General features: G+C 37.8%; 4 protein-coding genes across 9 annotated transcripts; 1 reads left to right on the top strand and 3 right to left on the bottom strand.

Annotated features, from left to right (window-relative positions):
• Positions 1 to 494: 494 nt before the first annotated feature.
• LOC147335649 (uncharacterized) lies at positions 495 to 3,037 on the bottom strand. Of its 2 annotated transcripts, XM_086280675.1 has the most exons (3): positions 2,866 to 3,037; positions 2,445 to 2,736; positions 495 to 757 (listed from the first exon to the last, which is right to left on the bottom strand). In XM_086280675.1, the coding sequence occupies exons 2-3, from the start codon at positions 2,677 to 2,679 to the stop codon at positions 627 to 629; spliced, it is 366 nt and encodes a 121-aa protein (XP_086136801.1). In that variant the 5' UTR covers positions 2,680 to 2,736; positions 2,866 to 3,037; the 3' UTR covers positions 495 to 626. The 2 variants fall into 2 exon arrangements, with proteins under 2 accessions (XP_086136801.1, XP_086136795.1); XM_086280669.1 differs by having other exon boundaries at positions 2,445 to 3,037.
• Positions 3,038 to 5,479: 2,442 nt separating this feature from the next.
• Positions 5,480 to 13,468, bottom strand: LOC147335648 (uncharacterized). 3 transcript variants are annotated; one of them, XM_086280486.1, is made up of 13 exons: positions 13,264 to 13,468; positions 13,106 to 13,189; positions 11,085 to 11,187; positions 10,871 to 10,992; positions 10,637 to 10,707; positions 10,341 to 10,454; positions 9,573 to 9,668; positions 9,278 to 9,403; positions 9,052 to 9,186; positions 8,881 to 8,918; positions 8,095 to 8,135; positions 7,911 to 7,999; positions 5,480 to 7,412 (listed from the first exon to the last, which is right to left on the bottom strand). In XM_086280486.1, exons 2-13 carry the CDS (start codon positions 13,146 to 13,148, stop codon positions 6,324 to 6,326), a joined length of 2,067 nt encoding a protein of 688 aa, XP_086136612.1. In that variant the 5' UTR covers positions 13,149 to 13,189; positions 13,264 to 13,468; the 3' UTR covers positions 5,480 to 6,323. The 3 variants fall into 3 exon arrangements, with proteins under 3 accessions (XP_086136612.1, XP_086136599.1, XP_086136604.1); XM_086280473.1 differs by lacking the exons at positions 13,106 to 13,189; positions 13,264 to 13,468 and having other exon boundaries at positions 11,085 to 11,920; XM_086280478.1 differs by lacking the exons at positions 13,106 to 13,189; positions 13,264 to 13,468 and having other exon boundaries at positions 10,871 to 11,920.
• Positions 13,469 to 13,994: 526 nt separating this feature from the next.
• LOC147335647 (uncharacterized) lies at positions 13,995 to 16,769 on the top strand. Its single transcript, XM_086280615.1, has 4 exons — positions 13,995 to 14,144; positions 14,401 to 14,501; positions 15,183 to 15,356; positions 16,122 to 16,769. Exons 1-4 carry the CDS (start codon positions 14,066 to 14,068, stop codon positions 16,575 to 16,577), a joined length of 810 nt encoding a protein of 269 aa, XP_086136741.1. The 5' UTR covers positions 13,995 to 14,065; the 3' UTR covers positions 16,578 to 16,769.
• An 849-nt stretch (positions 16,770 to 17,618) lies between these two features.
• LOC147335646 (uncharacterized) lies at positions 17,619 to 26,155 on the bottom strand. 3 transcript variants are annotated; one of them, XM_086280499.1, is made up of 11 exons: positions 25,579 to 26,155; positions 25,206 to 25,314; positions 24,978 to 25,093; positions 24,754 to 24,824; positions 24,529 to 24,669; positions 21,214 to 21,309; positions 20,958 to 21,089; positions 20,731 to 20,865; positions 20,567 to 20,604; positions 19,653 to 19,693; positions 17,620 to 19,561 (listed from the first exon to the last, which is right to left on the bottom strand). In XM_086280499.1, exons 1-11 carry the CDS (start codon positions 25,625 to 25,627, stop codon positions 18,540 to 18,542), a joined length of 1,950 nt encoding a protein of 649 aa, XP_086136625.1. In that variant the 5' UTR covers positions 25,628 to 26,155; the 3' UTR covers positions 17,620 to 18,539. The 3 variants fall into 3 exon arrangements, with proteins under 3 accessions (XP_086136642.1, XP_086136625.1, XP_086136634.1); XM_086280508.1 differs by having other exon boundaries at positions 25,206 to 25,311; XM_086280516.1 differs by lacking the exons at positions 24,754 to 24,824; positions 25,206 to 25,314; positions 25,579 to 26,155 and having other exon boundaries at positions 17,619 to 19,561; positions 24,978 to 25,095.
• Positions 26,156 to 27,036: the final 881 nt, after the last annotated feature.

Here is a 27,036-nt window from a genome sequence, read left to right as displayed (position 1 = left end):
ACTATGTATTAACAGACCTCTCTGCATTGAATCATATCTGTTATTAACCTCTGTCTCTCTTCCACAGCATGTCTTTTATCCTGTCTTCCATCTCTCACCCCAACCGGTCGCAGCAGATGGCCCCGCCCCTCCCTGAGCCTGGTTCTGCCGGAGGTTTCTTCCTGTTAAAAGGGAGTTTTTACTTCCAACTGTCGCCAAAGTGCTTGCTCATAGGGGGTCATATGATTGTTGGGGTTTTCTTTGTATCTATGAAGCGCCTTGAGGCGACTTTTGTTGTGATTTGGCGCTACATAAATAAAATTGAATTGAATTGAATTGAACTATGCTTCTTGTTCATGATTCAGGGAACCCACTGGTGGATATACCTTAGGCTACAGTATTTGTGAGAAAATGTGCCCTGCATTTATTTAACTTATTAATACGGCTTCTGTTTTCCAAGGACCTCCAAATATGCATGCTTAATCAAAGATGACACATTTGAAATAATACAATTTTATTTTATTCATCAGTGAAAAATGACTGTATCAAAAGTGATTTAAAACAAGTCTTATATGTACGGTAAACAGTGGCAGGAGTTTTCAGGAGGAGTCAACGGCATTGGCAGCTGTAGGTGGAGCCTGTCTCAGTCAAGCTCTCAGTCCTCCGGGAAGTCTCAGCACTACTTGGATAACAGACATATGCTGGATTCCATATTCAGACAGTGCCTTCTTGTCTTCATCCAGATTCTTGTCTGTGAATATCAGCCGCAGATTAACATCTAACACACACACACACAGAGCGAGTGAGAGAGAGAGAGAATAAGAGAGTTACTACTTTTTCTGTGTTAACGATCCACTTTACTAAACTAAATAATTAAATAAATCTATAGCAAAATGCTACTAAAATGCTTCTTATCAATAAATAAATAAACAAAGCTTCATAATCTAATAATAGTCTTCAGTGGCGGTCTCTGGGCAAACACTCCCTCTGGCACCCCCCCGCCCCCCCCAACAAACACACACACACACACACGCGCGCACACACACACACACACAAAACATATTAAGGATTGTACATTAACATAAACTGTTGTACACACACACACACATATATGAAGACAGAGAGTATGCATAGTATGCAAATGGCCACCAAACAGCCATCATAATTCGTCATACAATGAGAACAGGACAAATCAACAATTGACAATGACTATTTAATATTAAAATCTGTAACATATTGTATTGTTTGGAGTTTAGTCTGTTACTGTTGCTATTTTTACCATTTCTTCTTGGAGCAACGGTAACCCACATTATTTCCTTAGGGATTAATAAAGTATTCCGATTCTGATTGTTTCAGGATGACCTGCCATTATCCAATGACACATCTGCTTACCCGTATCTTTTGCTCATTTCTCCTCCTCTTCTTTTCTTTTTTCTAAACTGAGAATCTGATGGCTTTGAACTTTTCTTGTCCATCTTCCATTAGTTTTAATTTTGCACTCCAGTATGAACTCCCTCAATCCGAGGATCACCACAACATAACCCAACAGAGCTACACCTTAGTTCACAGATTCACTTTGTCTAAGGTGTATTTCTGGGATTTCACACAACCCAGGATTCAAATCATGACTAAATGATGGGCTTGGATTTACAACATTATAAATGAAATGTGGTCTATTTGGAAGCAGCAGGGCCCCCTCCAGGGTTGTGTGTGAGACTTTAAATCAACTGTAAATTATAAATTTTAAATTGTTATTGATCTCTTTACCCCTGGTCCTAAAGTGTATATTTATTTTCTCACTCTTCTTATATTTATTGTTTGTTTACTTGCACTGCTGTAACTGGAGCCTCGTCCTCTCGTCTCTCTATATACTGGACTGTATGTAGCGGAGATGACAATAAAGTTTACTTTGACTTCAGCAGCGAGCAGGCGCACCGAGGGCTCTCGCGCTCACTTTTCGTGTATAGAATTTCGAAAAAACATCGGTGCAAATTATAAGTCTGTATTATAATGTCTGGTGTTTTCGTGTTTGTTGGTTTGTTTTTATTTTGCTTTATTTTGCGAGTTGGTTATTAGATGCTGCTCCAGCCAGCCAGAGAATCCCCGGCCGCCCCGCCCTCTCCTCCCTGTGCCGCAAGCAGCACGCGCACCTCGCAAACGGGGGGTGCCCTTACTCCCAGCAAATGGGCGATAGAAAACCGATCGGTGCCTATGACATTTCCTGGCTGACGTCGGTGCAGCATGACTATCAGCATTTTTTTTTTTGCCGATGCCCGTGATGCCGCCCGTGTCGCCCGTATCTAAAACCGCTACTGATAGTCTTGATCCGCCATAACAAATGAAATATCTTTTTAAAAGGAAATTTTGGAACAACCTGAACAATATTAAACCAAGATTCCGAAAATTACACTGAGCTCGTTCATCGTGTCGATAATGTAGGCTAATGGGTGTTTCGGTGTATTTACCTGCAGTCTCCGGAAACTTCTGTCTTATTTTTTCCCTCAGCTGCTCCACTGTCATGTTCTTGAACTGCTCCTCGGTGTTGCTCAGGTCGACGGTCACCTTCCCACCCCTTACTCCAGAAACCACGACCTGGTACAGCTTTCCCATCCTGTGCGCTCCCTCCGCTTCTGCTGCGGACGCTAATAAGGTACTTCTGGGTCTGACGTCATAGGGCTGAGTATTCACTTTCACTTTCATCTAAATGATTGTTTTTACCACTCACGCGTCTTCTTTTTCTTTTTAAATTTTACATAGCTGTATAAAAAAGTGGGTTGGATATATTAGATTTCCTCTACAAAATGCAAATTCGGCTTTTTTTTTTTGTAAAAACAAACAAACGATGAAAAACAAATCTTTTAATGGTGTTTGTGAGAAGCAGTTTACCTATAGTGCCTGTGCTGTGCATCCCTCACCATTTACACACTCAATTGTTCAGTGTGTAAATGCATTTCCTTTTTGGATGTCACACTCTTTGATAGCTGGAAATCACCTAATATGCCAGTTCATGATGAGTGGGCGTGTTTGTTTACCAGCTGTTCCCTTCTCATGCGCATTTCATTAAAAGTCAGGGCTGCAAAAAAAACTCTGTATAAACGCCACTGTAAAATACCTAGGCTATTTGTTTATTTTTATTACTCTTATTTATTAGCATAAAAAAAACTGCTGCCCTCACCATCAGTGCTAAAGAGTAAATAAAGTGAAATAAACATAGAAGAACACAGACCTGCTACACAGCGCTATTTCACGTGACTTCTGGTAACTGCTGGGGGAAACTGAAAGTTAAAAACAAGTCTTGGTGCTGTCAGTGGTGATAACACGGTAGCCTCTGTGTTCACTTCACTTTACTGCATAAACAGAGCTTGTTTATCAACGGAGAGGACGGAGCAGAGAGCTTCTGAGCTAAAATGACTGAAGAGAAAAGATACGACCCCAGAGACACGACGCTGAAATTCGTCAACAGGCCCGATGATCTGGATCCGTTACATAAGAAATAAAAATTAATAATCATAATTGAAGTCCCTTCATTCATGTCTTCTCTTTTTAATAACTGTGTATGATTTGATTTGGAATTATTATAATAAATGCACTGGTTATCCCAATTAAAACCAAATGAAGTGGCATTCCATACACAATTTTTAATTTTGTGCTAAATTCGGCCTTTGAGCAAAGTAGGTTCTCTTTAACACCGGGCAGGCTTTTCCACACTGTTTAGTTCACTGTCTGCGCTTATTGTTGTTCCTCTCAGCTCCAGTGGAAGGAGACCAGGGTCTCAGAGCACAGATGTCCTGCGGCCATGCCGTCACCCCGGAGTCGCTTACTGGGTGGTGTTGCAACTTGTTGGATCAGGTATTTTCCAGGTTCTGAATAAAGTCATTGGTTTTATTTAGTTTTACTTTCAGTTTTCTACAAAACTGCGCTACCAAACAAAATGCTGCACTTTAAAGAAATGGTGCAAAGTGTTTCAGAAGTTAATTAATAATTTAAATGTATAATGAAAAATTAGTAAGGTTTTTAAAACAAGGGTATATTTGTAGGCTCAAATATTAGCTGGCATACCTTTTTAAAAATTGGCAAGTGGAGTGAATTATTAAGTAAAGAAAAAGCTCTTATTGTATACCATGTAATCAACACAAAAAGAGGGAGTTGTTCATATATATATATATATATATATATATATATATATATATATATATATATATATATATATATATATATATATATATATATATATATAATTATCCAGTTACATAAATTTCAGCTTACCATTACTTAACTGTAACCACGCTTGCTACCGTGATATTACTTGGCTATTACATGATTATTACTTTGGTAATTGCATAGTATTAACTTAGAAATTATCTCACTCGTTTCCCTCTTGTAACCCTATTATTACCCCTTTATAATCGACCTGTAATCAAAATAAAAATGGTACCTGAATATTTTAAATGCTTAATTTTGCATTGCTGTAAAATAGAACTATATACCACTCAAAAAATGTGACTGGTTGACTTTTAGAATGCGATGTCTTTTATTAGTTTGTGTCCTCACATATTACACATTATAGGATGGATTGGGGTTTTCTTTTTTTCACATTTTAACTAGCTAATACTCAGGTACTTTTTGATGCATCTGTTATTACAGATCCGGATTCATTTTGATGGTAAGAAACGTGAGTGAAAATTCCAGGGTTTTCTTTCTGTGGATGTTCCCAGTCATTCAGGTCTTCTTTCCAAGCTTCTTAGTTTTCCAGGGTTATTGCCTTAATAGTTTTTGAGATATTCATGTTTAAACATCGCAGCAGATTTCAACGTGTGGAAAAAAAAGGCCTGATTGTTGCTCAACAGCCCATCTTTAAAAATATATATATATCTTGAAAAGTTCTTGATATGTGAAGCTAAAATTTCACAGAACTCATTATAAATGTCCAAATTTTAGTCTATAAAAAATTTATGCAAATCAGAGATGGTCAAGCAGAAAATGTTCTTAAAATTTGATGATATTACACACTTGGTATCATCAAACACTTGGTATGTCACACAAATGGTACTTAAAAAGGGGTACCAGAACTCGAGGGGATTCACTTTGTGAAACCTGACTTTAAACACAAAGCCAATCTAAAAATAGAATTGTTTTAATTTAATTCAAAATTTTTGTGTGATTCTAGACTAGCTTTGGCTAATAACTGCGTGTCAACAGAAATTTTTTTTTTTGATCTTTTGAACTTTCTATTTCAGTATATGAATTTAGCCAAATGTAACATTTTTTTTAAAACACCTGTGCTGTCGGCCTTTTAGGAACTGTAAGTTAATTAAAAATGCTACACTGACATCAGTCACCCCTTTTGTGAGGATGTGATAGTACATTTCTGAAGTACAGGACAAATAAGTTGAAATATATTCAAACATTTATTTTTTAAACTACATACTACAGACAAAGTCAAAGTAAAATTTATTTATATTGCACATTTAAAACAACAGCTGTTGACCAAGGTGCTGTACATTTAAGATAATTAAAAGAGATAAAAACATAGGAAGACATAATAAAAATGAAGAAAAAGTAGTATAAAATGAGAAGAATAAGACAAATAAAAGTAGTACAAAACTCATTCTGATTTAATAGCCAAGGAATAAAAGTCGGTTTTCAGACAGATTTTGAAAGTGTCTAACGTTGGGGAGGTTCTGATGAAAAGGGACAGTTTGTTCTACAATTTAGGAGCAGTCACAGCAAAGGCCTGGTCTCCTCTGTGCTCTTATCTGGACCTCGGGACAGTTAGAAGCATTTGATCCGCAGATCTCAGTGATCTTGCTGGAGTGTACCAATTTAAAAGATCAGAAAGGTATGAAGGTCTTTGAACTGTAGGAGGAAGCCGGAGGACCGAGAGAGAACCAACGTAAACAAAAACATGCAAACTCCACACAGAAAGACCCTGGTCTGATGGTGGAATCGAACTCAGAACCTTCTTGCTGTGAGGCAAGATCAAGTGTAGTATCATAAAACATATGTTACATAAAAATTCTGAAAGCTAATCAAGCAAACTTGGGCTTATTGTTACGAGACATTCTTTTTAGGCCACATTTCACACAGGCTACATTAGCTTGTAGATTTGTAAACATGATCATCAACATTACCCTTCAGTTATTTTAATAATTTAATGGACCTTTTACCCCCAAATCATATGTACATCTTTTTCTTTATGCCTGTTGTACTGTTCATTGATCTAGATTTCTTTGGTGTAAGCTGGCCAGTTTTAGAAATACTCACTGTAGAAGCATACTTTTCTCTTTATAACAATGGAACAATTACAGGTTTAAGTATTTTTCTTTAAAGCACTTCTATTGAGTTTAAATTACGTACATTTCAAAGTAATTGCTGGAAAGAATGTTGTCAAACTCTGTGCGGAATTCAGGGTAAGAACAGTAAGTGCACGGTATATGAAGGGTAGCGTCACAAGTATGACCAACAGGCCTTCTTCTGAGCCCAGTTTCAGCATTAAAGGACACAAGAATTTTGTCAACACAAATGACAGAAGACCCAGTGCAGAAACGCAGGATTTTTTCAGCTTTAGTTTCATCAGCAGTTTTGACATAATGCTGAAGATAAGTAAAGATGGTATGTTCTCTTTGAGACAGCACCATGTTTGTTGTTTCAAACAGTTGCAATACTCTTTTGCCTGTGGCCTTCTTTGTCTCATACAGAGACAAAACCCTTTCCTTGTCTGACAGTTTCTGCTGTAGACATACCATAGGTGTGGAGAAGCAATCAACTATGTACTTTGGCTCTTGCAGAATGGCCTTATGAGCCATTCTTTCAATGGCAAGTTGTATGTTGGTCTTAGGGGGTAGGGAGTGGGAGCCCATCCTTGTGAAAAGGTCAAGCAGGTCCTCGTCATCACTTTCACCCATTGTGCCCTGGAGAGCATTTTCAACTGCTGATCTCTCAACAGGAGCGACATAGTTGAGAAATGATGTCATCAGAATGTCTATACTCACTGAGTCAATTCCATGAATGCAGGCTAAAATGAAAGCCTTTGATAGCCTCACTGGAAAGACACCATGGTCTAGAAATCCTTTCACCCAAATTTGACCAACCGCTTGCCATTCAGCCTCACAAAAGTCAGGCCTCAGCCTTGGAACTCGCTCTGTTTCACCTTCACACTGTTCCACAAATTGCTCCCAAAATGCAGTGTAAACCTCCCTTGACACACCAGCATCATCGATACCTCTTTCATTGACAAAGTCCATCTTTAAAGTCACAGTCATTATGCTTTTGTCCTTAAATACAAACAAAAGATCTTCAACAACCTTTATCCTACGAATTGATACAGTTCGAGGGCTTTCTGGACTTCCTGAGTTGCCAGTTGAACTTGATGGAAAACGTTGCTTGCTGGACCTTAAAGGCAGACTTTTTGCGATGGAATTCAGTCCATTGTCCTGAACACAAGACAAAACATACAAATGGCATAAAAAACACAAATTAATTACACAGATAACAAGAGAAGTGAGAACACACAAGGGACACAGCTGACACAAATTAACATGACGCCACAGGGGAAGCACAACTAGATACATTGAACAAGGAAACAAGACCTTTACAATAAAACAGGAAACAGAGAGACATGACTGCCCCGAAGCTGTTTCCATAAAGTTGGGCACATTAAATTGTCCAAAATGTCTTGGAATGCTAAAGCATTAAAAGTTATTTTCACTATGACTAAGTGGACAATTGATTGTGGACTCTTTAGTAGTTAAAAAATTTCATGGCCTTTTTGCACAGGTAGCTTCCTATCATGATACCAAGCTGAAACTGACTGAGTTCCTAAGAGTGAGAAATTATTTTACAAATTCCAAACTATCACACAGATGCACAAACTGCAACGTCTTTACAGTATGTAAAAGGTTTTCAGAATTGCCTACAGTGATAAATCTTACCTGTGGAATTTGGGCTGCTCCCTCATGTATGACCTGCATATTTGACATGGCCAGGCTGCGCATCTCCTTGACCATTTCAGCAGCAGCATCTGGGAGACGAATTAGAAATTAGGTATGCAAACATTTCATGTACTCACTACGAAAACCAGTTAAGTATTTTTTTTAAAAAACAGTTTGTCCTTACCTTTACTTTTTCTGTAAAAAAGAAGATATGCACTCTGGGATCTAATGGAAAAAAGCATTTAATTCATTTTCAAATAAATTTAAATGTATGGCTTACATAACAGCATTTTTGTAAACCCAATTTTTGCACTTTGTTTTATGTGTCTTCATTTTCCCTGTGAAGTGCATTGAGTTTCAATTATCATTGTCAGGGTTTTGCAAACCAGCTTATTTCTACATCTACTCCAATATCTGGATGCTAATTTTGCACCATTTACTCTCTACCAGTCATTTAAGAATCTCAATTACTTATAATTTGCAGAATTTTTACAAATTTTAAAATAAATTTTGTAATTCAATATTATTATTGATAAAGCTACACAGAAAATGGACATTCTGCATAATGGGTATTTCAGTATATTTTAAATATAATTTGATACCACCTTTTACTTTTTACAAAATGCTTGTTTTGCCATTAATTCTCCATTCTCTTTCGCTTATCCTTATCAGACTTGTGGGGGTCTCGAGCCTATCCAATCTACCACAGACAAGAGGCAGGGTACATCCTGTCTATCGCAGTGCTCTTGTTTTGCTACTTTACAAAATTATTTAATATAAAACAATTTTCACAAACGATTCAGGCACCAAAAGAAAGATAGCTGTACATGCCTTCAGTGCTTATTCCCTGCATTGTATACATATTGTATGTATGTATGTATTCATACCAACTTTCAAGTAATATTTGAACTACAATGGAAAAATAAATGGAAAAATATATACAGTCAGGGAAACAAGCACAAAAACATACCTCTCAGTGTTATTCAGCTGGAATGGCTGATAGACAAGCTGATGATGGAAAAAATAATCAAGCATAACATGATGGATCTGTCTTGCCACTGTAAGGCATACAAGTAATTGTGCAACACAGTGATTTAGGAGCATGTTTTAGTATCAACAGTGAAAAAGTTATCAGTCTTACCTCTGTGACTCTGGTATCTTGAAAATGATGCCATCTGTTTCCGTGTTCCTCCTGGATCTTGATTGTTGCGGTGTAATGTCCACCTTTCAGATCCCCAAAATGATCCACAACTGCATACAGTTCATATTTCTGATTCTGATCCCCAAAGAAAAAATGACAGCCATCAGAATGAGCAAAGACAATGAAAATGATATTGATTAAATATTAAAATATACTATACATGTACCTCTGGTATCTGCAGGGTTTCAGGAACATCCACATAAGAGTTGATGTATGATATGTAATTATAGTTGAACTCAAACCTCTTCAGCAGCAGACACAAAACATCTGGATGATCCTTTATTACAGCTGTCTGAATGAAAAACATTCAATTCAATTATATTATATTTTATATTCATAAAGCACCAAATCACAACAACAGTTGCCTCAGGGAGCTTGTCTGTTCCCAATACATGTTAATATGTTTGAGTAATTGTATTCAATGAATCATAAAACAATCAAAAACTTTTCTTTAAACTCACCATAGTAGCATCAACTTTGTCACCACACTGCTCACAGTAAATCTGATTTTCTCCGCAGAAATCTGAAGTTTTAAAGAACTCTTCAATGCCCTTCACCTGAAAAATGTTATTTAAAATCAGCTCTGACAAAGATGTGCTGACCAGTGAAATGAGGTGAAGAATTTTTCTTGAAGAAGAAGGTTTTTAACATGACACATTAACTTTATTAGGTCAGACTCAAAGGTTAAGATGTATTGTTTAAGAGAAAAGTGAAAAGAAAAAATCTAACCAGTACACATATAGGCAAAACTAGATAAATTGTGTATTTTTAAATTAAATAAAGCAGTCCTAAATCAATCATTTAGACACCCCAAAAGTTATTTTATAGGTTTTAGGTTTTATAATGAAGTCTGTACTTAGGCCATGGTACTTAACATGGTTCAACAACTATTTCATTTTTATAGCACTGTAGCTACAGGAATTATCATGTCAGTACTCCTCCACAAAGAAATCGTTTGATTTATGCAATAATGATGTGTAAATGATGTATACTAAAATAGTAACAAAGTGATAAAGTGTAACACAATTTACGCAGTGAAAAAAATGAGTGTTGTGCTTTTTATAGAAAGTGGATAAAATGAAAGTAAAACAGTTATTATTTACTGAAAATCGGAAAATATTATATATCTGTAATTGACAAAAGCATGTAAGGTCAAAACAATTTCTCACAGCTGTCATGTCCTGACAGACAGAACATGCTGACAAGTTTGCATCTTGTCAGATCCTTACCACACTGCAGGAATCCACCAGTGAAAGCTGAAGATACCAAAATGGTGCATCTCTGTCAGTCTGTATATGACCTTTAGAGCAGGTGGTCTTGTTTACTAACTGACCGTGGAAGATCTGAAAATACAGATGCACAAAAATCTGTTCATTTTCTTTCAGTTATAATTAGAAAGCATTTGTTCACAACAAAAGTTGTTCAAAGCATTTTATACTCTAAGGCAAAGACTCCACAATTAAAAAGGGATATTTTGATCCAGTGTATAGATATAGATATCCTTTGGCATCGATGAAGACCTTACCTTTGATGCATCAGGACTGGTCATTCTTAAAACCCTCTCAAAGTACTCTGCAGCATTACGCTGTTCATTCACTGTGACAAATGCATATTATTATTATTTTTTAAAAGAAGTCATTTTGTAATTTTACCCTACAATTTTCCATTTTTATAATATTTTAATAATTATTTTAAATTATTTTAAAGTTATACAGTGCTCAGGAGTTTACAGTGTTAAAAAGGTTTTGTTGTTCTGTACCGTTGTCGATGCCCAGCTTGTTTGTTATTTTATATGTGTATGCTGTATAGTTCTGCAAGTCATCAAATAAGACTTTCAAATCATGATCAAGGAATTCAGAGTGGGGATTTTCTCCAGAGTACCTACACAGGAAGTAAACATGAGTGATTAACAAATGCACCGTAAACTTCATATATGATAAATACAGAATCATGCTTAAAGCTGGACAACAAACTTTTTCACAGCCTCTCTGAAGTCTTTGGTCATGAACAGCACCTGCAGCACACTGTTCAAGTAACATGTGGATCCTTGGTTTATCAGCCCATGGTACGTATTAGCTGATGGGAAGAGAGAATTCATACAAAGAAGATATATAGTTAAAACATGAGCCTGGATCATAAAATACCCAAAGAGAAATAAACCAAAAACAGTTATTTTATAATTTCTACATTAGGAGTTTAACTGGGTATTTTTTTCAATGTTGATATTACTCTAAAACATCTCATTTGCCAATTCCAGTCAAATTCAGTCATTTGATTTGGTTGGCTGATTGGGAAAAGCACAAACCAATTTATATAATGTCCCAAAATTTACAGTGCGAGGAAAAAGAGAGCTAATAAGTCCAAAGACTACCTGTAAACCTCCAAATTATATTACATTGAACCAAAGATCGGGGGCATCTAAGCTTGGAGCATTGCCAGGAGTATAGTGGCCTCAGTAACTGGTAAACTACAACAGTTTGGAACAAGCAAAACTCTCTTTAGACTCCAGTGTCTGTCCACAGGGGCGGTCCTAGCCTGTTTGGTGCCATGGGTGAACATTCCCTCTGGCATGCTGGGGTAGCAGGTTGAGGGTCACAGACACTAACAGACAAAATAAACGGATCCACAAGACCAGTAATGTTGTGGGGATGGAGCTGGACTCAGTTAGGGTGTCTGAGAGCCGGATGTTGTCCAGGATAAGGACAATGTTGGATAATACCTCCCACCCACTCATGCTGGCTAGTCACAATCCTGGGTTGTGCGAAATCCCAGAAATACACCCTCGACAAAGCGAATCTGTGAACTAAGGTGTAGGTCTATTAGGTCATGTTGTGGTGATGGTTGAGTTGGGGGACTTACTGAAGTGCAAAATTAAAACCAATGGAAGATGAACAAGAAAAGTTCAAAGTCATCAGGTGTTCAGTTTAGAAAAAACAGAAAAAAAGAGGAGAAGAAACAAGCAAAAGATACGGGTAAGCAGATGTGGCAGGTCATCCTGAAACAATCAGAATCAGAATACTTAAATATTAATCCCTAAGGAAATAACGTGGATTACAGTTGCTCCAAGAAGAAATGGTAAAAATAGTAACAGACTAAACTGTAAATTATGAATTTTAAATTGTTATTGATCCCTTTACCACGAGTCCTAAAGTGTATATTTATTTTCTTAATCTTCTTATAAATATTGTTTGTTTACTTGCACTGCTGTAACTGGAGCCTCGTCGTCTCGTCTCTCTATATACTGGACTGTATGTAGCGGAGATGACAATAAAGTTTACTTTGACTTCAGCAGCGAGCAGGCGCACTGAGGGCTCTCGCGCTCACTTTTCGCGTATAGAATTTCGAAAAAACGAAAAAAGTCTGTATCATAATTTCTGGTGTTTTCGTGTTTGTTGGTTTGTTTTTATTTTATTTTGCGAGTTGGTTATTAGATGCTGCTCCAGCCAGACAGAGAATCCCCCGCAGCCCACCCTCTCCTCCCTGTGCCGCAAGCAGCAGGCGCAAACGAGGGCGCCCTTACTCCCAGCAAATGGGCGATAGAAAACCGATCGGTGCCTATGCCATCCCCAAAATGCGCTGGCTGATGTTGGGGCTGCATGAGTACGAGTAACTGTTTTTTTTTTTTTTTTTTTTTTGCCGATGCTCGTGAAGCCGCCCCCCACCAAGATGCCGCCCTGGGCAACCGCCCATATCACCCCTATCAAAAACAGCTACTCTGCCCAAACTAAATAATCAACCTATAGTGCAGGAAATTGGCTAGAAAAAGAATCTGAACATAACCTCAGATCCCGAGAGAGATTTGTAATTCAGCAATTTTCTATTTATTAAACATTTATGATGATAAGGATGTTGATGAAAGCTAAATGAAAAAAGGCAAAAAGGAAACATCGAAATTCGTGTACGCTGGATAAATATCCATCTCCAACAATACGCCTGAGGATGAAAACAAAAAACAAACAAACAAAAGAGCTTTAAATATTTTCTGAAATCTTACCCAGAGATGTATTGGTGCACTGTCCGTTCATTTTCTGTGCCATCCTGCAACCACTTTACTTCTGCACCGCTGAATAAACTGCTCCTTAAAAAGAAATAAGCCGCATATTTTACCGGTTACGCTAAGCAACCACTAAACAACAACACATAGAATCCTACCTTCCGTTTAATTCAAGGCATTCCTTCCGAACTACTTAGTTTATTCCCGACACAATCTGCGATCTACAGATCCAATGAATTTAAAAGCCCCGGATTACTTTCTCTTTCTCTTCGGGTCTGCAATGTTGCTTACGTGTTTGAAATCTCGAAATTATCGAATTACTATTTTTTTTCAGAAACTTATTAAAAATGTGAATGCAGAACACCTAATATCTCCTTACTCACAAACACATGTGGATTAACCCAGAGCCTAACATGCACTCCTTCGGCAAATTAGGTTTGGGAATATATTTTTCAGTTGGGATGTATTGGAAATTCACATAAGATCATGAAGGCAGCATATGAAGTAATTGAACGAAGCAGCGCGAAAAATATCCTACGAATTTCATTTTTGCACAATACACAGCTTATAATTTGACTGCATGCTTCAGTTCAGCCATTCGATTAATGTTACAGCAGCTCATGAGTGAACGAACATGGTGCAATAAAAGTAGTTTTAGAAGTACATTATTTCCCAAACACTTATATTTTATTACATTTATTTCAATTTATTTGAGTTGGGTTAGGAGTTGCCACCTCAGGATGTAGTCTTGCTAATGACCCACTAATTTTATTGAGGTGTGTTGCAGTAGGGACACATTTAAAGAGTAAATAAAGTGAAATACAGATGCAAGAAGACAGACCGGCGTTGTCATGTGACTTCTGGTAACTGCTGGGGGAAACTGAAAGTTAAAAACAAATTCATTTGACTGCAGACACAGATTGTTTATCCACGGAGAGGACGGAGAGTTTCTGAGCTAAAATGACCGACGAGAAAAGATACGACCCCAGAGACACGACGCTGAGATTCGTCAACAGGCCCGATGATCTGGATCCACTACGTAAGAAATACAACTAGTTATCATCACTGAAGCCTCTTAATTCTGCTCTTTCTAATAACTGTGCGTGATTTGATTTGGAATTATTATAATAAATTCACTGGTTATCCCAATTAAACCAAATGAAGTAGTATTTTATACAAACATTTTACTTCTGTGCTAAATTTCCGGGGTCGGAGCCTTTGAGCAAAGTAGGTTCTCGGGCAAGCTGCAGCACAATGTTGAGTTCACTGTCTGCGCATATTGTCGTTCCTCTCAGCTCCAGTGGAAGGAGACCAGGGTCTCAGAGCAGAGATGTCCTGCGGCCATGCCGTCACCCCGGAGTCGCTCACTGGGTGGTGTCGCAGCCTGTTGGATCAGGTACTTTCCAGGTTCTAAATAACGTCATTGTTTTCATATAGTTTTACTTTTAGTTTTCTTGTCTAAGCTTGCGTGGGAAAATTAATGTCTACATTTCTGCAAGGTTTTGGTTTATGTCTGTATCCAGACATCCAAAATTTATATTTAAATGTTGCTGATGGATTTATAATATTAAATAGGCAAATACAATGGCAATTTGACAAGATAGATCATCGTATCTTTTAGAAAGTTGTCACTCAAATGTGAAGACACTACACTAACCCTACACCACAGACACCACACATACAGACTGGGAGGTCTCCTTTAAAGGATTTACATCCTTCTTCTCACTTTGAACCTCAGTAGTTCATGGTGAACATGTCTAAATGCACTGACCTGCTATTACTGCATTTAATGGCTTAGATATTTATGTTATTATTCAATGTTACTATTGATTTTTTATGGTGAATAAACACATGAACAAAAGGATTTTCTGTAAGATAAAAAATGTATTTAAGTAAAAACTCTCGTTTTATACCATGTAACCAACAGCCATGGTGACCAAAATCATAATTGTTAAGTGTAAGTAGTCAACACATAAATGGAAACATTAAATTAATCTTGATGCTGTGCCAGTGTTTAGAACTTGTTTCTATCAAAAACATCAATTAGATGTCTTTACATCTTTAACATCTTTTTCAGGGCCAGTACAAATTTAAGTGCCCAGCTCTAAAGAATGGTACGCTACAGAAGTGTGATGCAGCTTGGTCCTACCAAGAAGTGCGCAGGCTGGCAGTACTGACAACAGAAGAGATGGAGTACTTTGAAGAGAACATCGCTCGCCTAGCTGCCACAGAGTACTGTGAATTTAAAACTGTAAGTGTCCAAGTTAACCTGATTTAGTTAAGAGTTTAGTAGAGAATGATTGCTCCTACAAAACAAAAGGCTATTTTGGGGATAATTTTCTTTGTTCCCTGATTTATATCAACAGCAGGATCAACACACTGAGCTGTAAATTTAATAAATGATCTCAATCAAAACCGCCTGCGCTGTCATGAAGAAAAAAAAATAGACGGAAATTTTCAACTCTCACTCCCGTTCTCCAGCCATAATTTGGCTGATAACTTGATAAATGACTTTTTTGTTAGAAAGAAAAACATTTTTAGTCTTTTGTTTATTTAAACATTTATTTTGATAAGTAAAAATAAAACCTGAAAAAAAAGTATTTGAGGCAATCAGGATAGGCCCATTGTTGAAGTGAGCAGGTCCTGGCCCCTTAGGCCCACTCACAGTACTCAAACTGTTCTTAAAAAGGTACCATTTTCACATGGTAAGTGTTTCAGAAATTATTGAATTCTTTAAATGTATATTTACAAGTAATCCTTAAAATAAAATTAGGAAAACGTAACTATAAAAGTATTTTGGTTAAAGGTGGTATAAATGTAGTCATTAAGCTTTGGTCAAAGCAGTGCCAGCAATTCCCCACTACTCTTAGTCATCATGATAAAAACAAACTAACTTGGTAAGTTTACTGCACTGATGTGAGGATAATGTCAATCTGATCAGTTTCAGTCATGTGACTCTAAATAAAGAAAGTTTATATCCAAAAACACTGAACTTCTTGAATATTTGTCATAACAGTGTCCTGGTTGCAAAACCTATGTGGAGAGAGAGGACCTGACCAACCTTAATGTTCAGTGCACAATCTGCACAGCTGACAAGAACAAAGTGTCCCAGTTCTGCTGGCAGTGTTTGAAGCCATGGAAAGGCAGAGCTCCACGCTCTGACCGCTGTGACAACGATGGATGCATCAATCACGACCTCGAACTTCTCAAGAACTGCAAGACTACCGCTCTCCCTCAAGTTCAGGGGGTCGATGCCTGTCCCTCCATCCGGGCCTGTCCCACCTGTGGTCAGAGGGTGGAGCACGACAGAACAGGCTGCAAGAACATCATCTGTCCTCGCTGTCAGAAAGAGTTCTGCTTTGTGTGCCTGAAACTGACTCCTGAGTGCTTGGAGACAAGTTCTTACTACGTCCCCTGCAGTGATGGTGTAGCTCCCAGACAAACTTCAATACCTGTGTGGCGCAGAAACTAAGACACAGCATGCTCTCTGAGTCATATCCTTCTCTCATGTTAGACTTTTTCTTTTATATTTCATTCAGAGAATTTCATTGAGAGAAGCCAAATGTTTTATAGCCTGACTTGTTCATATGCTTTAAATAGTGGTAAATTATGTTTCCTGTATGCATTTTTATGTTGTACAACAGACTTTTTAAAAAATAGTTTTCTTTGATAAAGATTCCTTGCAAATAAACAGAATACATATTTAGTGTCTGACAAATATCAGTTCATGTAGATATTTATGTGTTAATCAGTTTCTGCAGCTTTAATATAAATGAAATTAGATGAAATTAACCCTAGGTGCAGTAGAGGGCCAACAATGAGACAACCACAAAAGTAGGAATGGTTTTATTGGTGGAGGATGCTGATATTTATTTATTTTTTTTGTCATCATCTATTCTTTTTTACTAGTTTTCCTTTGGTTATGGTCAGTTTCACTGCTTTTAGCGTGAGGTGAAAACTCGACCCTACAGAGGTTGCACAAACAGTCCAACTCCACCGGATGCCACAAAACTATATGCCACTGCCAGAAGGTTTTCTGTGTCTCCCAGCAGTCTTAAGAGCATGGAGCAGACTCCAGGAGACAAGCGGTTACTCTAAGGAGCTGGAGAGGGTTGTAGAAGGCCTTCCACCCATCTGCAGGACCGGCATCTGTTCCTTTGTTAAAAGAGGAACAAGTTGACTACTACCTTGTCTCTGACCAAACAATTAGAAACAGACTTCTTGTGAGTGGCCTTAGGCCCTGATGTCCTTTAGTGGTCCTGTGCACACTACTCGGCATTGTGGAGTAGAAATGGCCTTTGCCAATGAATACCAGAATACTAACAGACTGACAGTAACAATAAAAATAACGGTTTCCTTTCCAAATATTTTTGCCACTATGATTTCACCCCACATGTGCCCATTCTCCTTGTTGTTCTATGTTTGCTAGCTGACTGACTCATGTTTGTGCTGAAAAACTATGGGAGTCAAATTAAAGTAATGAAACACACTCTCCTCTCTGTTGTCCCATTTATTATATTTCAATTAGGAAGTAAAATTGTTTTAAGTAATGTGCATTGAATTCACGTTCATTTAACCATGTTAAGTTTATCCAGAATAATTTTTCTTCAGCTCAGCCATCGTCACCAAAATTATTTTTGTTAATTTGTAAATTTTAAGTTTAAATCTGATCTAAGCTAGGTGAATTTCTTATTGGGTCCAGAGGTAAAGTCATATACAATATATGGACAACATTTTAGCCATGATTGTAATCAAAACATACTGTAAAATGAGTATTTTTGTATTTATTAATTCAGAGCCAAAGTTAAGAAAATCAATATATAAATGACAAAGAAATGGCAACAGATGAGCTCAGAGGGCTCTGCTGAAGAACACAATATGTCGCAATGCTTTAAAAGGAAATGCACAGCAGATTGAAAAGTAATTAAGTAATACTGCAATTAAAATCAGGCATTAAACATATAAACACACAAAAGTTTACATTTAAATATTTCCTTGTGAAATTTCTTGTCTGAAATCATTGACACTTTACATTCATTGGTATGTTGTTGTTTTTTTACACAAAGAAATGTGAAAATAAAATGAAATCGGTAATACACTAAAAGACTGCATAAAAATGAAACCATTAAGAACAAAAGACAAAAACACTCAGTGATAACAGAAATATAATTCTGTGTTAAGGTACATCCCAAGTTTCTTTGAACCTTTAAAAACGTTACGGCAAATAAAGCCTTTAGTCAATTCTAACTTAAGCATTTTGTAGCTGTTAAAATGAATGAAAAAGAGACAAATACAACACTCAAGCTATATTTTTCAAAAAGAACAGTGGAATAAATGAGCAGTATTATAACACTTTCTCTGCGATCTTCAATGTAATTTTGGTATCAATCATATTCATGAATGAAAATGTGTATTTTGTTGACATTTAAAGAGTTTACATTTTGCCCAAAGTGACCTCTTTATCTATTTCAAGATTTAAACTTCTTCTAATATTTCTTTGTTTTTCTAACCATTTCGTCATGTGTTGTGTGGTTTCATCCGTAGTTTTCCTTATGATGATCTTTGTCTGACTGTCGTCTTTACAAGCACTATCAATTTCTGTATGCTCTTCGTCAATTACTCTAACAATAGGACTTGAATTCACTGAAACATGTCCTCCTTCTGTAAGTCGCTGAGCTCCAATTCTTGCTTTTGGTTGAAAACACTCCAGTCTTATAATTTCAATATTTTCCTCACTACCTCCGTCCTGCTCCTCTGTTAGTCTTTCCTTTGTTATCTTATTCCCCTCACTCTGATTCAGTTTGGTATCACGTTCATTTTTCTGTTCTTTGCTCTGTATCTGCACACCACCAACACTTTGTGATGTACGGGTAACACTGATAATCTTCTCAGCTGTTTTCTGCCCTCTACCATCTAATCTCATGCTAACATGCTTCACAGCTTCACTGTTGTCAGGATTTTCAATGGTGATTTCACTCATTTGAATATATTTATCAGCTTCTTCCGTTTCTTCCCTGTCATCCCTCACACTCCTCCTCTGAGTTTGCACACTAACATCTTTATGTGCTGAATGTGTAACATCATGATTACTGGCTTCACCCATCACATCTTCTTTTATTGGTTCATTAAGAAACCTGCTAATGCTCCTCTGCTCATTCATCTGATTATCTTTAGGTATGATTTGTATTCTGTCACTGCCTGTTTGCTCGTCCTGAGATCCATTTAAGAGGTCATATCTTGTTAACAGCTTTCCTTCTCCTGTCGTTACTTTATCAGCTTCAACACTTACAAATTTAGAGCTGTAATCTTTTCCAACATTTGGTCTACCTCCCCCATATTCTCCTGTATCCTTTCTAGAGTCGTCTGATACTTCACCACCCTCACAGTCTGTGTGATTTTTATGGCGTGCTGTCAGGGACAACTGTTCCATCTCCTTGATCTCTTCACCAACAGCATCTGTGGGATGAATTTGAAATTTGTTATAAAAGCATTTAATGCACACCAACAAAACATTAATGGAAAGCATTATAAAAAGATTTGTCCTTACTTTTCTTCTTTCTGTAAAAAAGTAGATAAGCACTCTCAGATCTAAAGAAGAAAAGAAACTGATTTATTTTTCAACTAAATCAAAATGTGTAGCTCATGTATTCAATACAGTGGTTTGAAAAGTATGTTAAAGCTTTGTATATCTACAGACTGCGATATTCGCCCTTTGAAAATTAGCTCCAGTTCAGTCAGATTAAATGGGGAGCAACTGTGAACAGCAATGCTTAAGTCTTGCCATAGATTCTCAATAATATTTAGGTCTGGACTTTGAGTGGGTAATTCTAAACCATGAACTTGCTTTGATCTAAACCAGTAAGGACTGAGGCCTCCTGGTGGGTTGCCAAGGTACTGCAGGTGGGCCTCAGCGATAACAGAAATTCAGTTTGAAATACTCATGTACTGATACATATTTATATAAATATATTTATATTAAAAAAACTGAATTTAAACCGGGAGTATGGTTGCTTTATTATATTATTATTCTAACCTAAATTTTCTGCTCTTGATTTGAAGTTTGTGTCTCTGGATGACACATTGACCTTAACAACTGGCATATAACTCGGTACAGCCTGTGTTGTTTATGTTATTTAATACAATTTTTAGAAAATACATGTTTTTTTTTTTGTATTTTGATTAGACTGAAGATTTAAGAGTGAGTGGGCCCCGAGGGATGTTCTGTTTTTTTTAAGTAGGCCTCAGCACTCTTGACTTTGGGAATGGCTGATCAAAACCATTCCTTTGTTTGCATCAGCAGAATGGTATGACATAGTAATGTGGTATAGTGCATTAAATTCAATGCCAGTGCATTCACCTGCATACATGAGATCTAATATATCTACAGTATGCACTTGTGCAAAATAAAGAAATATTTGCAAAAAAACACTATGTGGATATAAGAAAAAGACAAAATCTTACTTCTCAGTGTTGTCTACTTGGAACGGTTCATAATCAAGCTGTGATGGAAAAAGCAAAGAAACATATGATCGATCTCTTTCTCCTCCTCTGTAATGCATAACTGCGCAACATGGCTGTTTTGTATAATGTTTCAGCAATAGTGAAGAAAGGACTAACAGTCTTACCTCTGTGACTCCAGCATCATCGAAATTATACCATCTGTCTCCGTGTTCCTCCTCGATCTTGATTCTTGCACTGTAAAGTCCACTTCTCAGATCACCAACATGATCCACAACTGCATACAGTTCATATGTCTGACTCTGATCACCAAAGAAATGACAGCCATTAAAATAATGAGCAAAGAAAATGAAAAGGATATTGTTTAAATATTAAAATAAACTGTTATACATACGTCTGATATCTGCAGGGTGTAGGGAACCTCCACAGCACAGCTGATTTTGACGTATGACATGTCATGATAGCTGAACTCAAAGCGCTTCAGAAGTAGAGGCAAAACATCTGGATGATGCTTCATTCCATCTTTCTGAATGAAAAACATCAGAATATGTCATTATGTTTTTTTCATTATAACATTATGAAGTAATAATTCTACAATAACAAAATCAGCTAATGTGCATAAATCAGAAAGAACTTTTCTCTTTACTTACAGTAGTAGCATCAACTTTGTCATCACACTGGTCACAGTACATCTGATTTTCTCCATTTAATTCTGTCATTCTGAAAAACTCATCAATGCCATCCACCTGGAAAATGCACACATTTCATTTTATTCCTTAATTCCCTCTGACATAAACCCGCTGACTAGTTTCACGGATGCACGGTATTCAGAAATGTTTTCTCAAGAAGGAATGTGTCTAACACGAGACAATTAATTAACCCTTGAGTCTAACTTCCTTTTGAAGGAGATCTGAGAGAAAGCAATAAACCCTCACTTTAGTAACAAACTACACAACCAGCACATAATTACTGGTGTCAGTAGGCATTCAGACTGCAGACTTCTGCATCAGCTGCAGCTGATTTATAAAAAATCTGTAGCTGATAACTCAAACCATTCCAGTTCCTTTGTGTTACTTAGAAAGAGACAGGGTTGGACTTTAGCACCCCTGTTATCATTGTGGCCTACACTGTTCTGAGTTGTGCTACTACTCTCCCCACCCCCACCTTCCCCTGCATGTGGATTTAGGGCGGGAGGTGTGTTCTTAGATTTATGACATGGTCTAAGGAGCTTGTAAAGAAAAGCGTCTGGACTTCTTTAAGTTGCTTGAAGACGTTTCACCTCTCATCAGAGAAGCTTCTTCAGTTCTAGGGTCAACAGACACAGAGACTAGTGCTACTGTAACTCAGACAAACTCACTGTGATGAACAACTGAATGTAAAATAGCAGCAATCCTAAAGAGAGCCTGATTGAAAATGCTGGTTTAAAGATTTATAACACATTAGTTTGCATCTGACTGTGCTTGGCCTCGTAGTTTAGATCAGCGGTTCTCAAAGTGTGTGGCAGAGTTCTGACAGGTACAAGTTACCTGGCAAATAAGTTTTGCGGACCTCATGTTTGACATCTGCGGCTGTCGACTTACACACACAGCTGCAGCTTTTTGGCTACAGCCTACACACATCAACAACAACAACAGGACCCAGTTCATTCTGTTTTAAGCCGGCGAGGCATGATTGGGGATGCCGCTCAGGTGTGTCCGCCTTCCCTGCAACCACGCCGCAGACCACACCCCACCAAAGCTCTGCAGTCAAAAACAGGCTCACAACAGCCAATAAGAGTGAATAGTATAAACTCTCAATAAAGTCTATATTTTTCATCTGTGTTCACAGGTTTCTGGATTTCTTTTTCTTTATAAGACTAAGACTGAACTTTATTTTTGTTTGTCAATTTTCACATTCTGTCTAACTTGTTGCTTGTTTGAAGAGGTGGTGCAGACTAGTGAAGCGGTTTAGTGACAAAAGTTACTAATAGTTGTTTGAAATGAAAGTTATTTGTTTAAAACAAGTTACTGAAGGATTCATTGTGAATTTATTAGAGTTTATTATCTAAATAAAGTTGCAGTTTGGCTTTTCTGTCATTGTTTTTATTAGACAGTGTGTGAAAACATTTCTTCAAAGTCAGAGAACCCCTGGTTTAGATCAAGGAACCGTGAAAGTAGTCCAGGCCCTTTGATCACATTATGGTTAATTTTTGATGGGGATGTACCAAGTGTGGCAAGAAACAGGTTTGAATGTGATGATTAAAAACTGTTCATGTTTATACTGTCTTGATTTTAAATAGTTAAAGAATAGGTATTCTTTCTAAATATATGTATCTTATTTTATTTAGAACTTTAGTTTTGGATATTCATCTTTAAGTGGGAGATATTTCTTTGTCTTTTGTTTTCTAGAAAAATATTTTTCTTCGTTAGTTTGTCTTAGTTTTTCTAAAGTATGGCCAACTAATCTGCACTGTAATTATGACTATGAATAAGCCACTGCTGTGAAGTAAAGGGAATAAAAACTGGTGAAAAGCCACCGACACGCTCAGGGGCAAAAGTTAAACCAATTGAAAGTGTACAGTGGAGGGAATAATTACTGGGTGCCCTGCTGAATTGCTCACTTTCAAAGAAATGAACAGTCTCAAATGGAGAGAGACAGAATATAAACCAAAAATCCAGAAAACAACTTTTATTTGCACTGTATAGAGCGAAATAAGAATGTAGTCTGCAAACCAGCCAAAATTCTGGCTCCCACAGTTTGTAATCTGTGTGCCACACGGGTACACAGCCAATCAGTGAATTGCAGATACTCCTGGTCTCAGCGTGTTATATGTATAAAGCTCACTATTTCACAGAATCTGTTTGTTTCATTCCAACATCTCCACCACCATGGGTGAGACCAAAGATCTGTCAAAGGGACAAGACTGTAGATCTGCATAAGGTTGGAATGTGCTACCACACCATCAGCAAGAAGCTTGGTGAGAAGGTGACAACTGTTGGTGTAGTTTTGCAGAAATGGAAGAAACATAAAATGACCATCGGTCGCCTTCAGTGTGGAGCGTTTGCCTCATATGGTGAAGATGATCATGTGCCCAAAAGTACACGGGAGGAGCTTGTTAATGATATCAAGGTAGTTGTGACCACAGTCACCAAGAACACCATTGATAACACACTAATGGCATAATGGACTAAAGTCTTGCAGCACCCAAAAGCTCCCTCTGATCAACAGCGAGTACAGGCCCATCTTTAGTTCGTCAGTGACCTCTAAATAATATAGAGAAGGTTTAGGATAAAGCACTGTTGTCAAATCAAAACCAAAATCGAGCTCTACGGCATCAACTTGACCTGCCATGTTTGGAGGAAGAGGAATGCTGAGTATGGCCCAAAGAACACCATCTCTACAGTCCAGCACGAATGTGGAAACATTATGCTTTGGGCTGTTATTCTGCTAAGAGTACAGGATGACTCCACCGTATTGTACCTTCGTCCCTCAGCCAGAACACTGAAGATGGATCCTGGATGGTCTTCCAGTATGACAATGACTCAAAAATGTAATCAAGGAAACAAAAAGAGGAGCTAATGAAGAAGAACATTAAAGTCATGGAGTGGCCTAGCCAGACCTCAGTCCTTAAAATCTGTGTAGGGAGCTGAAGCCTCAAAGTGCTAAGTGGCAGCCAAAAAACAAACAAACAAACAAACAAAAAAAAACAGGATTATGAGAGTTCCTGTAAAGAAGAGTGGGCCAAAAATCCTCCTGAGACATGTGCAAGCCTGGTGACCAGCTACAAGACCCTAAAACTTTTATGTCATGTGTTTTTATAAATTTTTGGTTGACATATTGTCTCTCCATGACACTACCACAAAAATTAGAGACTGTTCATTTCTTTTTAAGAAAATCTTCAAATTCAGCAGGGTTTGAAATTTCCCCTACGGTATATATTGAAAACAGAAACATGGTCAGAGGTTTGAGGCTTGTCAGATCCTTACCACTCTGTATCCTTCACTTCCTTTTGTGTCAGTGCAGGAATCCACCAGTGCAAGAGGAAGATGCCAGAACGGTATATCTATGTCAGTCTCTGTCAGGCATTTACAACAGGTGGTCTTCTTTGCCAACATGCCATGGAAGATCTGAAAAACAAATGAACAAAAACCTGTTAACATCTATTATTTTTTTCCATCCTGCTTATAGTTACCCTTTGATGAAGACTGTACCTGTGATGCCTGAGGACTGGTCAGTGTTAAAATCTTCTCAAAGTACTCTGCAGCATCATGCTGTTCATACACTGAGTGCAGAGATGTTCAACAAAACAAGTCAACTATAAAAATGTTTCTTTAACTATGAACTTTAATTATGGATTATGAATGCAACACTTCAAATGCACAGGTGATTTACAGAATTCAAATGTTTTGTTGTCCAGTGTGTTAACATACTGTACCATTGTCAATGCCCAGCTTCTTTATTATTGCATCCGTCTTTGCAGTATGATTCTGTAAGTCTTCAAACAGTGCTTTAAGATGTTGGTCAATAAACTGAGAATTTTCATTGGTGTGCCTAAACAAAGACACTGCTGGTCATGAGTGATACAAAACTCAGTTTTAAACTGCTAATCTAGCTGACATGAATACATTATGGTGCATGACAAGTACAACGGACAACAACAAACCTCATCACAGCTTGTCTGAAGTCTTTGGTCATAAACAGCACCTGCAGCACACTGTTCAGATAGCATGTTGCTCCTTCTTTTGCCAAGCCATGGTACTTTACATCCGCTGCTGGGGAGAGATTGTTATGAAAGCATGCAAGTAGCAGAACTGCTTTCATACCATAAGCATGGATTATAAAACAGCACAGACAGCGAGTAGTTGCACCCGTTCATGTTTTGCACAATTTACTGTTTTGTAGAATGAATTTTACGAGAAAAGCGTCAAAATCTCTGTTGATCAGTCCACATTCTAGTGAATAGACTGCTTAGTATTACATTTTAAGACCCGGTTTGCTGCAAAAGAGGTTGAGGACACTAAACGCACTGCACCTACCTGCAAGGTTAAAGGTTCCGTCGAAAAACTGTCGACCCGTGTAATTCATTTTCAGTCCCTTTAGAACCTCAGTCCCGTTTTACGCCGCCAGCGGCCACAAAGACACGGCTGGTTAACAGCAAAACAGTCGCAACGGTTCCGTAAATACCTTTTCTACAAATGCACTAATGCATGTGAGCATGCATTACGATTGCAACTTCGAGACACTCCCTGAGATTCTTCACGGAAAAGAGGATTAAGCTGTTTTCACGTCCAGTTAAGTCGAAACTGTGGAAACAGTTTCTGTTTGACCTGTTCGTGCTGTATTCAGGGTACACCGGAAAAAACAATTATTTCTATTAAAATAAGCGTCACATGACCGAACAATGTTATCCTCTCCAAAAGGTAGTGGGCACTGCACCCTTAAATGTGATATTTAAAATATGAACCCGTAGTTATTTAATCAGAAATAAGAAACCTGTTAATATGTTACATGTGTACCGATTCTCAAAGGAAGGCGGGATAACTGAACTCTGAAGCAAACAATGTATTCCTTTGGAATACGTCAGTCATCTATTTTTAATCCAGAAAGTGAAGCAATCACTGTTGGCACAGGGTGTTAGTTATTAGAGATGTAGAGCAGGTAAAGCAATGACGTTATGTACTTGTTGTTAGGGTTACTACACAGTACACCAGTAAAAACAAATACTTTTATGCAATTTTCTTTTATGTCCATTTCTGGGAAACACTGCTGCTGTATGCTGAAATGTATATAGTGATATATAGTGTATAGTATATATAGTGATATATACTGGGGGACACTACTGTTTACATTTTAAGGTATCTTTTCTCTCATAGCCTGCTTCAACACTAATATTGCAGAGCGTTCTCACTCCCGAGGCGTAACATGCCGACGTTTTGTCACGTCCCGCGGCGTTCCTGAGGAACGCGAAAGGAGACCTTCGGCGTTCTTATGGTACGCGGCGGGTTATGGCTGGAATCCAGTGCAATGACGCTCCCGCGGTAGTAGACGTTCCAGCCCTGTATTCCAGCCCTAAACCTAACCTTATCCCTAGCCCTGACCATAACCTTATTCCTGACCTTAACCAGGACTTTAATGATGTTAAATAGCGTGTTTCTAAGCGATTTGAAGAAAAAGAGCGAACATGTGTAGGTTCAGTCCAGACGGTTCTCATATTTCCTCTTTTTCCGAGGTCGTCATTTAGGAACGTGGTGGGTAGCCGAAAACGTAATATGGTGACGATTTGTCACCTAGCGTAAAATGTTACGCTTTGGGAGTGAGAACGGGTTGAATATTCCTACAGAATATGTTTTATCCTCATCAGCACTCATCTGTTGTTGCATGCGTGTTTGTCAGTGAGTGCTGTGGAAACTGAGACACTCATTCTGTGTTAAATGAAGAGACTAGAGTTGACGTTCAGCCGGCTTTGTTGACTTAGAAACCAAAAACACTGCCAA

This window comes from Aulonocara sp. 'chitande type north' Nkhata Bay, linkage group LG3 (assembly GCF_057382095.1).
Source record: "Aulonocara sp. 'chitande type north' Nkhata Bay isolate Kocher_YH1m ecotype deep benthic linkage group LG3, A_spYH_male_GT1.1, whole genome shotgun sequence".
NCBI lineage: Eukaryota > Metazoa > Chordata > Actinopteri > Cichliformes > Cichlidae > Aulonocara > Aulonocara sp. 'chitande type north' Nkhata Bay.
Note: the sequence above shows the minus strand (reverse complement) of the source record. Positions and strands in the feature narration are given on the sequence as shown.

Excerpts from the sequence above, each read along its gene's own strand:
- LOC147335649 (XM_086280669.1), bottom strand. The coding sequence starts at position 2,679 with ATGAAAGTGAAAGTGAATACTCAGCCCTATGACGTCAGACCCAGAAGT. Across the intron at positions 758-2,444 it reads GAAGTTTCCGGAGACTGCAG|ATGTTAATCTGCGGCTGATA; the intron begins GTAAATACACCG and ends TGTGTGTGTTAG.
- LOC147335648 (XM_086280473.1), bottom strand. The coding sequence starts at position 11,248 with ATGATCCAGGCTCATGTTTTAACTATATATCTTCTTTGTATGAATTCT. Across the intron at positions 10,993-11,084 it reads TTCAGAGAGGCTGTGAAAAA|GTACTCTGGAGAAAATCCCC; the intron begins GTTTGTTGTCCA and ends CTTCCTGTGTAG. Across the intron at positions 10,708-10,870 it reads CAAGCTGGGCATCGACAACG|TGAATGAACAGCGTAATGCT; the intron begins GTACAGAACAAC and ends CATTTGTCACAG.
- LOC147335647 (XM_086280615.1), top strand. The coding sequence starts at position 14,066 with ATGACCGACGAGAAAAGATACGACCCCAGAGACACGACGCTGAGATTC. Across the intron at positions 14,502-15,182 it reads GTCGCAGCCTGTTGGATCAG|GGCCAGTACAAATTTAAGTG; the intron begins GTACTTTCCAGG and ends CATCTTTTTCAG. Across the intron at positions 15,357-16,121 it reads AGTACTGTGAATTTAAAACT|TGTCCTGGTTGCAAAACCTA; the intron begins GTAAGTGTCCAA and ends TTGTCATAACAG.
- LOC147335646 (XM_086280499.1), bottom strand. The coding sequence starts at position 25,627 with ATGAATTACACGGGTCGACAGTTTTTCGACGGAACCTTTAACCTTGCA. Across the intron at positions 24,825-24,977 it reads GAAGCTGGGCATTGACAATG|TGTATGAACAGCATGATGCT; the intron begins GTACAGTATGTT and ends CTCTGCACTCAG. Across the intron at positions 20,866-20,957 it reads ACACCCTGCAGATATCAGAC|AGTCAGACATATGAACTGTA; the intron begins GTATGTATAACA and ends TTTGGTGATCAG.